Source organism: Mus caroli, unplaced genomic scaffold (assembly GCF_978045245.1).
Source record: "Mus caroli unplaced genomic scaffold, Mus_caroli_1 scaffold_1, whole genome shotgun sequence".
NCBI classification, from domain to species: Eukaryota; Metazoa; Chordata; class Mammalia; order Rodentia; family Muridae; genus Mus; species Mus caroli.
This window is the reverse complement of record NW_028227256.1, coordinates 131,629,713-131,645,710: the sequence shown is the minus strand read 5'-3', so window position 1 is coordinate 131,645,710 and position 15,998 is coordinate 131,629,713. Positions and strand designations below refer to the sequence as shown.

The window sequence follows — 15,998 nt, the reverse complement described above, 5'->3', positions numbered from 1 at the left end:
TCAAGGACCACTGAGTTCAAGCCAGGCTGAGCTGGAGATAAACTGTCTCTCAAAAAGCCGAGACCCGGAGCTGGAGAGATGGGATAGGGGTTAAGCACAGATGTTGCTCCTGCAGAGGATCCAGGATCAGTTTTCAGCAGTCACATGGTGGTTCACAACCTTCCTTAACTCCAGCTTCAACAGCACCAACATCCTCTCTGGGTCTCCTTGGGTACCAGACATGTACATAAGTGCACATACATACATATAGACAAAGCACTCATGTATGTTGAAAAAAATTCAGTGGCAGAGTACATGCTTAGCATGTGCAAGGCCTTGGGTTTGATCCCCAACACTGCAAAAGCAAAACAAAAACATGAATACATCAAAATGATGAAGGATCTTTTACAGGCTGCAGAGGGTGGGTGAGCTTCAGACCCTGCCTCACTCATCCACCCAAGCATCCCCATGGGCACCAAATCTCACAGAAAGAGCCTGGTGAAGAACACTGGGGTGGGGTTGACTCTCTGCTACCTGCCCCACCACCCCTGCTCCCCGTCACTGAAACTCATGGTTTCTGCCCCCAGATACCTCCCTGGCAAGAGAAATATTCTGAGTATGTTCTTTGTAAATAAGTTTTTTGGGGGGCGTTGCTGAGGACCAGACTTCCACTAGACACCTGTTTGCACGTTGGACTCAATCTTGAGCTTAAAAATGAATAATGCATCATCTTTTACACCAAACATAGCCCCAGAGGCTTAAGTGGACCGTCCTGTGGCCTGAGCATTTTCCAGGTGCTTCTAGTGTGCATCTAGAACCAGGAGCAAAGGGTTAAATCCATGTTGCCCCTATCGAGCACAGCCTTGGCTAGAAAGAATAGAACTTAGAGCCTGGTCCTAATGTTGCTGTTAATACAATTTGTAACTCTGGGGAAATCACCTCCCCTCTTTCTGCCTCCATTGCCTCACCCTGGAGAATAAAGGGTTACTCCCTTCTGACCATCTTTCCACCCCTTCCAACCCGGGTTACTTCCTTCTGACTGTCTTTCCACTCCTTTCCACCCAACTGGGCTTCCATACAGTAATGCTGGGAAAAGAGGCTGGGAACAGCAGAGAAAGCAGGTCAGGCCCAGCACGAGTGAGCATTTTACACTCCAGCTTGCTGGGTATTGATTCTCAAAAGCAAGCCAGACTCTCTGTCCCAGCGTGGCTATTGGGGAGAAGCTGAGCTGACCCTGGAAGGAAGGACAGTTAAGTGCATCCTTAAAGGCACAGCATGGAGACTTTAAAGATCTCTCTAGAGCCAGTGAGATGGCTCAGTGAGTAAAGGTCCCTGCCACCTCCAGGATGCACATGGTGAAGGGCGAGTCTGTTCTTACTAACTCTAATTTCTATCTGAATACACACGGATGCACACACACAACAGAAAGAAAGGAGTGGGGATGACATCAGTTCCGAAAGATATGTTAGGAGGGCTCCTTGGAGGTGCAGGTCACCTGTGCAAAGCTATAGCTTTGGGGACCTGGGTGTGGTATACGCAGTGACCACTGCTTACCCAACCATAGTTTCTCATGGATCCTTGATCTGAGCTTGCTGTGATCTTTGTGTGGGAATCATGAGAAGCAAAGCAGTTGGTGGAGATCAGAGTAGAGGCACTCACAGCTTCGAAGTCAGGAGGTGGAGAGATGGAAGCACCCAAAGCAGTCAGCCAGAAAACTCTGCTAGCTCCCTCACCGCATGCCCAGAGCAGAGGTCCCCAAGGAGCTCCCAAGCTCTGCTTTGGGGTCATCTTCAGGCCTGATGATGACCCAGTTCCAGGAGGGCAGCTGAGCCAGATGGTTTTCCTGGCTGTCTTGTTATTTCTTCTGAGTTGTTGTGTGAGACTGCATTTCTCATGTGCGCTAGGCAAGGCCTCATTGGTCATCACTATCATCTTTGTTTACGTCATCATCATCATCACCACCATCCCATCACCACCATTGTCATTTGGATAACTGAGGATAGAGCCCAGGGCCATGGGCATGGTAGGCAAGTCCTCTGCCAATGAGCCATACCACCAGTACTTCTGAGAAAACGTGTTGTCTCTAGGTCTCTTCTCTTAACCAAGGAGGGAATTGAGGCTCAGAGAGGGGAAGTGACCTCCTTAAATCAACCAGTAAGCCATAGACCTGAGACCAGACATTAGCAGTGATAGTTGATGAGATCCGCTAGGGTGCTCTGAGTTCCATCTCTGTGTGAGACCTTGCTGTAAAGTAAGTCCCCTGCAAGGACCATTGTATATGCAACCAATGAGCGGAGACATGGTTGCCACACTTCCACAGTCACACAGCTGAAGAAGGGCGGAGCCCAGGGTTGGGATTCAGGCTACACAGCTTCAGTCATGGACATTGTACTTTTCAGTAAATTGCCAAAGTCTGAAGCCCTCAGTGTGGACGGCATACCAAGCATACAGCAGGTGCTCACTGGGTGCTCACTCCCCATTGCATCCAGGGAGCATGACTAGCTGTTGAGGCAGACCTATTAATGCTCATGGCTCTTCCTGTGATAACATGCTTAGGGCAGCCTGGGAGGGAGGGAGGGAGGGAGGGAGGGAGGGAGGGAAGGAGGGAGGGAAGGCGGGCTCAGTTGTTAGTCGGTTGCATCCTTCCTCTCTGTTCCCTACCTACTTCCTGAATCTGCCTTGTACCCTCCTTCTCTCACATCTGGATCTAGAGCGTGGAGATAAAGAATGCCCGTGGGACAGGAAAGATGGTTCCCTTGGTAAAGGGCAAGGATTTGGTTAAATCCCTAGAACCCACACTGAGAAGAAAGCCCTATGCCGCGCGGTAAACCCTTGAGCTTGTAACCCCAGCTCTGGGAGGCAGAAACACGTGAATCTCTGGGGCTTTCTAGCAGGCCAGCTTAGTTTATGGTGAGCCCAGTGGGAGACAGACCCTCTCTCAGAAAACAAGGTGGGCATCTCCTTAGGAAGCTGAAGTTGTCCTCTAGCCTCTACCTACATAAGCACCCATGTTCGTGAACACACACACACACACACACACACACACACACACACACGCCTGCAAGCATGCACTCATGTTCTGGTGGTAACTGCTGCCCAAGGGCCTCTGCTGTATTTCTTTTTCGTAATGTATCTATTTAATTTTATGTGTGTGGGATTTGTCTGTGTGTATGTTTCTGCACCATGTGTGTGCAGTGCCCATGGAGTCCAGCAGAGGGTGTCAGGTATCCTAGAATTGGACTTACAGACAACTGTTTGCCACCATATGGGTATTGGGAATTGAACCCTGGACCTATGGAAGGGCAGCCAGTGCTCTTAACCAGTGACCCATCTCTCCAGACTGTTTTTATTCACATATTTAATTTTCCTCCTTCTGATCTCTGTGCTTTCCTCCCAGCTTACCTAAGGCTCCTGTTATGCCTGGAACCCCTGGAGTCAGAGCACCCCTTATAGAGATGCTTATCTTTCTGGTGTTACTCGTTGCATGCTCCCCAACTCTCTCTCCTGCATATAGGGTTTCTAGGCTCCCCAGGAGCTTTGTGGTTTCTCTCTGCAGTGCCCTCATGGGCTTTGTGGCTGGCTCTAGTGCTAGGCTGGCAGCCTCAAAAACAGTTACTTAGCGTGTGCTTATGTGAGCTTAAGCCACCACAATAGGCTGATGACGGGGGCACTTCAAATTGCTTCTGGAGGCAAGGACTCCAGAAAGCATATCTTTGCGATGCCCTGATACTTGAGGGGGCAGTTCTCAGACTTACCTTCATCCACATCTTCCATCTCAAAGAGAATCCCTTAGCATCTCAGCTGAATAGACAGGGAAACTGAGGCCTATGAAGTAACAACCAAACACTTCCTGGCCCAAATTCGGCAGTAAATCATCTCATCTCTCTCCTTTCCCCCCTCCCCCTCCCTCCCTCCCCCTCTCTATCTGTCTCTCTGTCTCTGTCTCTCTATCTCTTTGATTCTTTCCCATTGTAGCTCAGGCTACCCTGGAACTCAATATCTATCCCAGGCTGTCTTTGAACTTCTCTCTGCCTCCCAAGTCCTGGACTAAATGTCTGTGCCTCCATATCTTGCTCTCCCTTCTCTTCATTGTCCTTTTTGTCCTGCCATGTTTTCCAAAGCTACCTCAGAAGACCTTAAACTCTGAGCCCTGAAGCAGGGGAATGGGGAGAGTTTAGAAGGAGGAGCCCCTCTCCTACTGCCCTCCCACCCGGATGACTCTCACAGATCTCTCTCTCCCCTTCAGAATGCTGCAGAGCAACCAGCTCCGTGGGATCCCAGCAGAGGCACTATGGGAGCTGCCCAGCCTGCAGTCGCTGTGAGTCATTGAGGGCCTACCTCCCTGCTCTGGGGCACAATCCAGGTCCCGTCTCACTTCCTTTTCCTCTGCACCCTACTCACTGGTGCAGTCAGTGCTCCTGGCTCTGCTTTCTTGAGGGTTTTCATTGTCATAAATGTGTATCTATGGCATGTGTGTGTTTGCAGGACTGTGGGAATGGAACCTCACTAGGTAGGGCCACCAGGACAGCTTTCCTGGGGCCACTGGCATTCTGCCATGGGAGCTGGGTTTTGGGGTGGAGACTAGTGTCCCAAAGAAGTACCAGGAAGGGGCTGTCTCCTCCTCCTAGCTAGATTTTGCCTTGGGGCTCAATAGGAGGAGGAAGGCCAGGTTCAAACACCTTCTTCCCTCCTTAGTGGGGGGTTAGGGAGTGGTAGGGGGTACTGTGATCAGAGACTCCAGGCCACCCATGATAGAGCCCACCCCCAGGGAACCTTGCAGTTCCCCTTTTACCCAGCAGGGGAATCATGGCAGCAGGACTAAGCCTGCGCATGGAAGTGGGAATAGGTGCTAGGGTCAGGAAGCTGGCCCTGCCCACCTACTGGGTTGAATGCATGCTATGCACAGCACAGGGCTGGGAACCTGGTTGGTGCCGCACGTCTGCTTATAGAAGCCAACTGAAGTGTCGGTTGCATCTCTTGCCATCCAATGACACGGATACATGCTTTTTGGAAATATCCAAGTTGGAGCATTTGACTCAGGTAGACATGACGTGTAGCCTGCTGGAACCTAGGCATGAGTGGTGAGTGTATGGGACCAGACTTTCACTGTCCTTGGGTGTGGGTTTTGCTGTGGCCCTGCCCAGAGCACAGATATGGGAGTCAGACAGTCTTAACCTGTTGTGAGCAGGAGGAGGGAGATAGGGAAGGTGGCTTCTCTCTGGATTCTGCCTTTATTTATTTATTTATTTATTTATTTATTTATTTATTTATTTTTAAATTAATCATTCCATTCATTTACATCTCAAATGACAGCCTTCTTGGATACTCCTCCATAAAACCCCCATCCCACATCCACCCTCTCCCTCCTCCCCTTTGCCTCTATGAGGGTGCTCCCTTGACCACCCACCCTTTCCTGCCCCACCACTCCAGCATCCCTCTATGCTGGGGCATCAAACCTCCACAGGATCAAGGGCCTCCCCTCCCATTGCTGTCAAATACTTGGATTCTACCTTTAAATTGAGGGTCTCTGGCTAGTCACAGCCACTACTGTTTTGGCTTTCCTCTCTATGGTCTCTGGGTCTACACTGCTTCTGTTGCTTGAGTGTCCTGGGCAGTAGAACCTGCCTTCTCCCACTCTCTCATCTGTCTGCCCTTCATCCCAATGTGTCTAGGCTTCTGGCCTCAGCAGCCTCTCCCTCTGTCTAGTGGGATAGGTAGGCAGGATGCCTTGGGAGGCCAAGGCCAGTAGCTGAGAGCCAGGAAAGCCTGTGCGTGTCGTCTTGCAGGCAGACTAAACATTTGCTTAGGACACCAGCGAAGAGCTGGGAAAGCCAAAAATAAGAGGTGGTACGTGGGGTGGGGGGAGGGGTGACATTTCAATCAAAGCATCAAACAGACTCATAGGAAAAACTTGGACTTGTTTGGAAGTTAAGTCATTAATTAAAAGAAAAAAAGCGAGTCACACCTTGTGCTGGAAGTCCCTGAATGTCCTGCTTTAGGGACAGGCCTGGCACGTCTAGTGAGATGGGTAGTTTCCCTCATGCTTTCTGAGAATGGGCCGCTCCCCAGCTTGTGGGAGTAGAGCATTCACCCCAGCCCCATTGCACCCCTCTGCTTAGGCAGATGAAGGCAGAAACCAAGGCAGATGGCTGGGGTTTGGCTCTTAAGGTCTGGAGAATGCCAGCCTGCCAGGCAAAGGTTGGCTTCAGACTGTGCCTCTGATCCTGACTCCATGCCTCAGTTTCTCCATCTTCAAAGATCATGATCTTACCCTGGCCACCTCCAAGAGCGTTCCTGAAAAGAACACGGAGAATCCATTTGAGAGAGGTAGGGAAAACAGAAGGCTCCACAGAGCTGTTCATCTAACCAGTCATCAGCTCATTCATCCCTAAGTATTGCTGAGGCTGTGCCGAGTCAGCAACATTTGATTTAGGTCTTGAAGGGCCAGGAAATGTCAATTATGTGAAGAAGCAGGGAAGAATGGGGTGGGCAGAGAGGCCAGAGGGAGTTAAGGTAGAGAGGTAAAGGGGGAAGAGACTGAGTGATTTGGCTGAACTCTGTGTGCTTGTGTTGTGTTTTATGTGTGTGTGTGCGTGCGCGTGTGCACACACGTGCGATTGTGCATGTGTATGCATGTGTATGCATGTGTATGCATGTGTATGCATGTGTACAGTGACTTGTGTGTGTATGGAAGAATGATTAGGAAAGACGCAATGTGAGGACTCTGAATGGCTAGGTTATACCCTGAGCTTTTGGAAGGTGGAAGACTCAAGAAAAGACCCCGCTCCAGACATCGAAGGGAGGTGCTCCCCACCAAATTCAGTCCTCACCATGTCAGGTACCTACAGTAAGACCAGGCTTGTGTTAAGAAGGCAAGAGGACAAATATGGCTAAGCTGACTGCCCATAGGCCTGTGTATCAGCTCCCATGTGGCTTCCATGTAACCTTCCTTAACAAGTGCCCTCAGCTAACAGATGAGGGGACCTGCAGGAAAGTTTTGGGGCTATCCAAGGTAGAGTTGTTGAGGCATAGGTGTATTTCAGCTGTGGGATTCCAAAGGCCATGACAGAGACTGTCCTTTGACTTCCATCGAGCAAGCAAGACCCTCCTCTTTCCCCAGAGCAGGAGCAAATGACAATGTCCTGCTTTCTGTTGGAAGCTGGTGCATCAGGAAGGCACAGGGGCATGCCTCTTCCCATGTCCCCCAATAGTGTGGGCTGTCCTTCTTAGAGCAGGCTAGATGCACAGAGGGCCTCATGCCATCTGACACCTCCATATAGCAGCATCTCTGTTCTGGAGCCATGAATAGCTCGCCCCTTGACCAGGCATGGTTCTACCTTCTACCAGCTAGAACCAGACCCAAGGAGCAGGAACTAGGTATGGGGAGTCGAGTGTGGGCCTGGAGCAGGCAGGGGCAGCCACCCTGCATTCCAGGGTCCATGCATTGAGCTGGATGTGGCACACGAGCTATTTAGTTTGGCACCTGGGCTGGCAGAACCTTACCCCCAGCACCCCCTCTGCACACACTTACTTCCTCTCTGACCAACATGGGAGGAGTACAGCCACACCAGACATGTCATGCCAGTCGTGAATCTAGGCCAAGAGAAACCACTGGAAGCCAGCGGAGCCTGGGGCTGAATAGAGACGGGGTGGGGGTGAGGCCGGGCGCTGGGGAGAGCCCATGGAAAAGCAGGAGCAGGGCCCTCAAAGGCAGCGCCAGGTTGGGCTGGGGTTGGAGATCTTGGGCAGCACAGCGGCAAGGAAAAAGGGGAAGAAGACAGAAAAGGCCAGTCTTAGAAGCTCTGATTTCTAAGGGGAGTGTTTATCACCAAGGACAGCTACATAGGGTGACCCTGGAGAAGAGACTCAAGAGTAACACGGGACCCCAGGATCCAGTCACACATCTAAAACACAGAAACCACTTGCTACTCAGAGGAGGTGTGGGGAGTCTGGAGCACAGGGTGCGTGTCCAGGGACGTGCTCTTGAGGACAGAAGGGAACTACTAGGCTATGGGGGGAGAGCTAGAGAGGGGAACTCACTTGGCAATGGCCATTATGCCAATCTTGAACACTCCCAGGTAGCTTCTAGTTATGACCATTTTGTAGATGAGGCACCTAAAGCCCAGAGAAGGTAAGCAGCTCACTTGAGGTCAAACAGCTGGGAGAGAACAGAGGTGGGATTTTGCTTTAGTTCAGACTTCATAGTACCAAGGTCTTCCCTCTGCCGTTAATACCCCTTTGAAGCTTTAACACCTTAGGATCCAGAGATTTAGGTTCAAGTCTTGACTTTATCACTAGCTGTCAATCATCTCTCCTCTTTGAACCTAGGGTTCTCCGTTTCTAAGATGGGAAGGTCAAATAAAATGATTGAACAGCCAGACTTCCAGGAGATCTTCTTGTCTGATGATGATAATTTCCTGATAGGGTCTCTGGTCCTGTTCTGGAATGGCTGATGACTTCTGAGACTTGTTCATGTTGGGCCTCAATCTCACTGTCTGTGCTATGACCAAGTTCCCTGTGAACTTTGCATCTAGCATCTTGGGAACCCAGCAGAGCTGGACAGGGAGAAGAAGGACATGTGTTCAGGAGAAAGTGACAGAGAATTTGAGCATCCAGTCCCATGGCAGGTGACCCCTGAGCACAGGCATAAGAGGGTTCCTGGGAAAGCTAAGGTAGGTGCCCCCTCCTTCATACTGTGACCTACTTTGGAGGGATAGACTAATGCCCCAGACAAGACTAATAAGAGCAGTGTGCAGATGACACTTGCTGTGTGACAGTCTCTTGCACCTGTCGGTCCTCACAGCATTCCTGTGGGACCAGTACTACCACTGATTTCCCCCCACTCCACAGATGAGCATCACAAGGCACAGAGAGGTGATGTTATTTTAGTAGAGCCACCATCGGAACTCAGGTGGCCCCAAGAGGAAGCCACTCGCACATCGACTGCACCTAGCTGCCTCCAAGATTGAGTCTGAGTGGCAGAGGAAGGAGATGGCCAGCTCTGGGGTTTGGGTTATTTTGGGGCTTTGGGGACCAGGGTATTTCCAGGGCACCTGCTTCAGGAGCTGTTAGGCTCTGCCATGTGAGTTGGGGCAGCCTAGATGCAACTACTCCTGCCTCTATATTGGAACTTTAAAGTAGAGCCTCAATGGAAGAGACAGGATGATGTTGGTAACCTGAAGAGCTAGGACCTACCAATATGTTAGCTTTATCCCCGAGAACTCTTAGCCTTGGTGGGAACCTGAAGACTTTTGGAGAGCGAGTTCTAGTATGCTATGCCTAGTGACCATGCTTTTGGAGGGTGTACTGACACTCCAGGAGTTGATCTACAGCTCCACTTACAGCCCTGGATCATAGCATGGGCCAGGGGGAGGGTCCACAGGAATCTTCTGGGGTGACTGTAGTACTTTCCCATCTATTCATAGGTAAATTGTCAGGAGGCCCCAGGGGAGGCTTGAGTGGACTCAGAAGAACCCAGTTAGATCCTGGGATAGGGATGGAGCATTCCCTCTGGGAGGTATTCTCCCGCGTCTCCTGAGAGCTGAGAGAAACCCGAAGAGGGCTGGGCCAAGGGAGGTGTCTTTGGGGAAGGAACTGTGGGCAGAGAATGGGCAAACTTAGTCACTGGCAGAGCCCACAGAACAATGGTCCTCCAGTTTTTTGTCCAGAATAGCTGATTGTATCACCTGGGACCAGTGCGCTATGGCATTCTCAGCCCCGTGGGGCACTGTGGTACCAGCATTCCAAAGGTAGAGGCGGAAGGGCTCCAGTCCAAGAGCAGCTTAAGCTACATAATAAGCTGGGTCTCAAAGCTGGCAATGCACATTTCCAGGTCCTGGCCCATCTCCACTGGATCATGTCTGTGGGTGGACTTGACTGTCTGAGTCCTTCAGCAAGTCCTCCAGTGATTCTGACCTACTGACCTACTGACCATGAAATAGAGATACGGGGAGCTTCCTTTTCTGGACCCCCTTAACATATTCCAATGGTGTGGCTTAAACAGAACTTTACACAGACACAGTCCTTCAGGCACTAGCAGGCTGTACTTGGCTAGAAATCCCGGGAGACACTTTGCCTGCCTCCTTTAGCTTCTGGTGACTACTGGCATCCCTTGTGGCTGCATTGCTCCTGTGTCTGCCTTCTGTCTTCTCCTGGCCTCTTCTCCTCTCTTCTGTCTCCCTGTCACCTCTGATTGGATTTTAATGATCTCATCTCAAGAGACTTCCTTAGATTCTATCTGCAAAATCCCCAAATGAGATCTCTCATTCTAGTTCTGGACATTTGGATGTGAACGTATCTTTCGGGGTCATGTTTCAGCCTCTTGCAAGGGAAGTTGTGAAGGAAGAGGAGGAGAAATGGCCCCAGAGCGCTACTTGAGGGTCAAGAGTTGAGGGTGGGGGAGGATAAACTCGCACACTTCTATCCATAATCCCAGCCTTTGGGAGGTGGAAGCAGAAAGATCAGGAGCTGGGGGCCAGACTGGGTTACAACAGCCAGGGTGTCAAGAGGAAACAACATACTCGCAAAAACTAGAAGCAACAAAAGAGCTAAGGTTGAGTAAAATGAAGCAAACAGAGAGAGGAGAAGGCTCATCATCCCAGCCTGCGCCTGCAGGAATGAGACAGAGGGAGAGCTGACAGGAGAAGGAGCAACAAGGCCCTGAGGCCTGAGAACTCTGCAAGAGCCCAGCCTGGAGTCACCCAGTCTGCCACGAGGAAGGGAAGTCCCCATCTCCAAAGCTGGCCTCAAGCTCTGCTGGTGACTTGGTGAGTTCTGTCGGTACCCCAACTTAGCTGCTAGTTAGGGAGGGCCCTGGGGCCCAGCTGTGTCAGGGGGCCTAGCATGGGGTCCCTAGGGACATGTGGGGTGGCGATGGCCTCCTTGACGTGGCTATTTCAGGCAGCATAATTATATGCCACCTTGTTTGGCTCTTCCAGGGTTCCGGCAGTTGATTACTACGTGTGTCTGCGCAGAGGCTGCTCTGAGGTGGGCGGGTGGGCAGACTAGTGCCACTTGCAGCCCATGAGGGTCCCAACATGAGTCATTTGGCTCCCGAGAGACACGGGGAGAGTGTCAATGGTGGGATGGGTTCAGGGACCTGCTGGTGATTCTTTCAGCCATAAATGCTAGTCTGAAGCAGACTTGGCTCCAGCCGGGCCACCCAGGAGCCGCACTGGGCTCCTGCAGGATCCAAAGCACTGCAAGGCAGAGTCAGGGGCTCCTCATCTCCTGCAGGTGTTTCGGGGTTATATGTGGTGCTGGGGGCTTCTTGGGTGGGTCAGACAGTCGCCAAGTGAAGTTCTTGACTCCTAAAGTCTGTTAGAGATCTAGACTAAGAGACCAGAGCATCTGGGGATGAGCCTGGGAGCTCAGATTAGATTCCCGCACAGGTTTCTCCTCCAGCTAGGCAAAGGGCCATTCCTAAGCAGCCGAGGCCATGGCAGAGCCTTAGCCTGGACTCTGGGAATGTCTACACAGATGGGACTCCACCAACCCCCACCCCCCTGCTTCAGTCCTCTGTCTCTCTGTGCTCCCCTTCCTTCCCTCAGGCCTTCCTCCATTTATCTATCCTTTCCCACTCTGTAGAATGCTTGTAATGCTCCATGGTATTGAAGACACTGGGTTAATATATGAAGGCCCTCCCACTTAGTGGCTGATGACTTATGTGGGGATGTCAGATAGCCAGTCTTCATCTTCCCCTCAACCACACTGTTGGAGCCAAGCTCCTGAGACAGAGAAGCCACTGCACGAGAATAGGGTTCAAAGCAGGGGTAGGGAAGGGAGCTGGCTGCGCGGCTGAAACCCTGGGAAAACAGAGTGTGCGTGACTGCAATCTCGCTGGGAGCTAATATTTGCTGGGTGCTTCGTGTGCGTGCGGCAAGGCTTAATGTGCAGCAGACACAGGCTCATTTATTCTTTACCATTCCTCTCCAAGGAAGGTGCTGTGACCTCCATTTTACAGACGAGCAAATGGGGCTTTAGGGAGTAGCTCACAGCTAGCTCATCTGAACTCTGAGTTCATGCATTTTTACTTTTTTATTTTTTTAAGATAGAGTCTCAATCTACAGCCAGACTGACCTCAAATTTGTGGTTCTCTTGCCTATACCTACTGAATACTAGGATTATAGGTCTGTGCCACCATGCCTGACCCATGAACACTCTTAGCAGGACTCTAGACTCACAGGAGTTAGCTATGAGGGAGCCTAAAAGACTATGCACCTCCAAACTCCAGAGATGCGTATCAAGTGCATTTCCAAGGTTCCTTCTCTGACCTGACCTGAGATTCCCCAGGATTGAAACCAAGACATCTGGGTCTTAGGACACTCACACATCACTCTCTGGTGATGGATGCAGTATCCACCTTGGGGACAATGTCCACACGTGTCCTTGATACAGCATCAGCAGCCTTCCGAAGCATGGGAGACACACAAGGCCTCAAACAACACCCAGAACTCCTGATACAGAGTCCCCCCACCCTGCAGGTGACCAGGAGTTTGACTTTAGAATCACTTTTCCCCCCCAGGATCTGGGGGTGGGGTGGGGTGGGGTCTATCCTGAGTTTAATGGAGCCACCTTACCCTTTCAATCTCTGTAAGATGGACAGCAGCCATCACCAGCTGTCAATTTCCCACTGTTCTTAGGTGACAAGGACTTTCTATACAAAGTTCCCAACGCTTTGAACTCCCCATTCATTCTTCTGCAGCTACCTCTACACACAGGGTAGACATACAAGAACTTAACTGGCTCAGTTGCAGCGCTGGGAGAAGGACTAGATAACCCCCTGAGGGAGGATGGAAAGAAAGGGTTAGATCTTGGGAAGAACTTCCAGTGGTCAATAACTCCAAAAGAGGGCTGGGATGCTAACTTCCTTGTGAGGTTAATTCAGGGTCACAAATCTTCTCCCTTGGCCTGAGGACCGGGAGAAATATGTCTGTATCTCCTGACATCTCCTCAGAGCTCATGTTTTCCAGGATTCTGCCCCACGGAGGCCTTAGAGCAGCCCAAAGGGGAGGTGAGAGAAGCTTCAGGTGACACTAGGAAGTGCGCTGGCCACCCCTGTATAGCTAGCAACTGCCTTTAGGCTCTAGACCGAGCCAGCCTGGTGAGAGAAATGGATCCAGAGCCAGGGAAGTGTGGTCTTTACAGAAAGTCTCTGGGTAATTTCCATTTGTGAGACTGAAGAGTTCAGGTGGCTCCTGGCCACTTCCTGTAGACTGGGAATCCACATGTTAACTGCAGAAGGCAGCCAATGACCCTGTTTCTTGCTGTGGCCCACCTAGAGAGGCATGGACAGAGCCTGCCCACCTGGGACCACAAGGCCTTAGTATATCGGGGCAGGAAGGTCTGCAGTCCAAACGGCTCCTTTTCAGATGAGGAAACTGAGTCACACAGAGGGAGGAGCATTTCCAGCATCGCCCAGGAATCAGTGCAGAAGCCCAGGCCAGACCCATGTTTTCCTTTAGAAAGGGGATGAAATATTTATGAGCCTGTGTGGCCACTTAGGCCAGATGGCTGTAAGATCAGTTACTCTGGAATGTGACCCTATTCGGGGACTCTTGCCAAAGTGGCTTCCTTCCCCTCACCAGTCCTGACACCTGTCTTGGGACTCAGAGCCAGCTCCTTCCCCCAACTCTCCTTTAAACAGCTCCAGCAGGTGGGGCAGGGTAGTGTGGGGTGGGGAGGCTGTATCAAAGAGCTCTAGACTCTTGGACAGGGACTGGGACGGAGCAGGTGAGGAGTGAAAACTCATAGTGTCTGCAAGATGAGCCACTGTGAACGGCTGTGGCAAAGGATGCAGGGCTAGTACGGGCCTGGCAGCCCACGCTAAGGGCTATCTGTCATCCTTTGGCTCAGCAGTCTCTTGATGGGGGTGGGGATAGGGGGGTTGGGGGGATGGGGGATGGTGGAATGGGGAATGGGGGTGGGTACTGTGGCCCTGAGCTTTTGCCACCCTCCCCTTGTCTCCAGAGGTGTTTTCAGGATGGGTTTGCATTTCTATTCTCTGCTAAGCTCGGAGCACAGTCCAGTCTCTGGCGCTAGAAAACTTTCAGTAGAGGTGACCTCAGCCCCATCCATCATCAGTGCCAAGCCACCACCGTCAGGCTAAGATGGGAGGAACAGGGGACGGGATGGAGAGGAAGGGACTCTGAGTTGCATGTACCTTATCCAGTCCTCACTCAGCAGCAGGTTTACTGGCCCACCTCTCAGGGCCCTGCTGTGCAGCCTCCAGCTGGATCAGGTCTTCTCACCAGCATCCTCCTGGGGTGGCCTGCGGTGTGGTGCTTGGGACCTCAGGCTAATTAGAAGGGGAGGAGCCTCTATGCTCTCATTTCCCACCCTGGCTCTCTAGGTCTTGCCTGGCTCTCTCCCCTTGGCGGCTACTAAAACTGGTTCTCCCCTGCCCCCTGCCCCTTCTTCATCTTCTCAGTAGACCTCTCTCTTCTAGCTGATCATCTAAGGGGCACCATTCTTTAGTTTGTCCTCAGAGTCTGCCTGTGGGCTGATGATTCCCAGGGGCAACCACTTCCTCAGCCTAGGTTGACCCACTGAACTGGCCAGTGGAGTCTCTGCTTGGTGGGCCCAGAAGGACCTCACACGTCTCCCAAGGTAAGCCTATTGGCTTCCCTTCCATATTGCCTTTCTAAGTTCTAATTCTCTCCATGCCAGGGAGCCACATCGTTCGTTCACTTCCGTCATTTGGCAACTGGGTGTCAGCTTTGACTCTAGCGCCTCCAATGTGTCCGATGGACTGGGTTTCAGGGACGGTCCCAGTTGCTCTGGAGCAAGCCCCACTTCTCTTGCCTGCAACAGCCTTCTAGCTGGCTTCTTGCTTCTCTTCTGGACTTGCCCTCTGCCCTTAACATCAGCCATATGGGGCTTAAAACCCAGATCTGAGCAAATCACCCTGCTTAGGATTCTTCAGGCCCAGACTCCCACAACCCTGCTTCTCTCTCCACACCTGGCTCAGGACTTCCATGGTAGAGCGTTTGCATTTGCTCTGCTGGCTGCTGCTGCTCTCCCTGGGACACTGGCTCCCATCTCCTTCTCACTCTCTCACCTGCTCATGCTTCAGGAGCTTTTGCTAATCCCTAGGTTCATCCCACAGCACTGAGCTTCTCAGCATCACCTTCCAGTCCCGGTTTCTTCCCTACAGTCCTTGAGTTCCGTCCAGGTGAAGGCGGCATGTCTCCACTGTTGCTGTTGTTAATTTTGGGGACAAAGTCTTTCTGTGTAGTCTCAGGCTGACCCCAAATTCTCTATCCTCCTGCTTCTGCCTCCCGAGTGCACCATCATGACTGGGTTTTTTTTTTTTTACCCCTTAGATTCTAATTCAGAAGCTGTGCCGGACACATAGCAGGTACTGAGTGACTGCCAGAGGCATCCTGTTCCCCAATTCCTATCTTGAAAACACCTCTGATGACAGTTCATTTTGAGGGGGGAGCTGATGCCAGGTGGAGAGAGTTTATAGGTCCAGGCTGCCTTTTCCTTGGGGGAAGGGGCAGTCTGAATGTGTTGGAGCAAGGTCTCGGGACCAGAGATGTCAGTCTTTTGTTTGCCCAGAGGCTTGAGAGACCTGGGGCTTAAGTTCCAACTCAGGTGTGTCTGCGTCCTAAGGCCGTGAAGTTATTTGCTCCTTCCCACTTTCTAGATTCCTCCTTGGACCATGTGTTAGGTGGGTGGCTCTGAGGAAGGAGGAGGGAGGGAGGGTTCACAGAGTTTGCTCGCTCTCTTCCACTTTCTGGGGAGGTGGGATAGCAGACAGGGCCGAGCAGGAGTCAGAGCGGAGGAGACACATACGTTTGACATGAGCAGGATGCAGGTCACGGCCAATGTAGGCAAAGCAGCTGGGCTCGGTTCTGTGCCAGAGAGAGAGAGAGAGAGAGAGAGAGAGAGAGAGAGAGAGAGAGAGAGAGACAGATAGACAGACAGACATGGGGATACTGGCTGGGCCTCCACCATTTGACAGTGTTTTGTGACGGGTTGCACATTGCACATTGGAGCATACATCGCCCTAAATA

The 15,998-nt window shown here is 51.6% G+C and overlaps 1 protein-coding gene across 1 annotated transcript in view; it reads left to right on the top strand.

Annotated features, from left to right (window-relative positions):
- The window catches only part of Lgr6 (leucine rich repeat containing G protein-coupled receptor 6), a 123,047-nt gene that overhangs the window by 37,293 nt on the left and 69,756 nt on the right, over positions 1-15,998 (top strand). Inside the window, exon 4 of the mRNA XM_021160737.3 lies at positions 4,226-4,297. Within this exon, the coding sequence (XP_021016396.1) occupies positions 4,226-4,297 (72 nt within the window). The remainder of the gene's footprint in view (positions 1-4,225; positions 4,298-15,998) is intronic.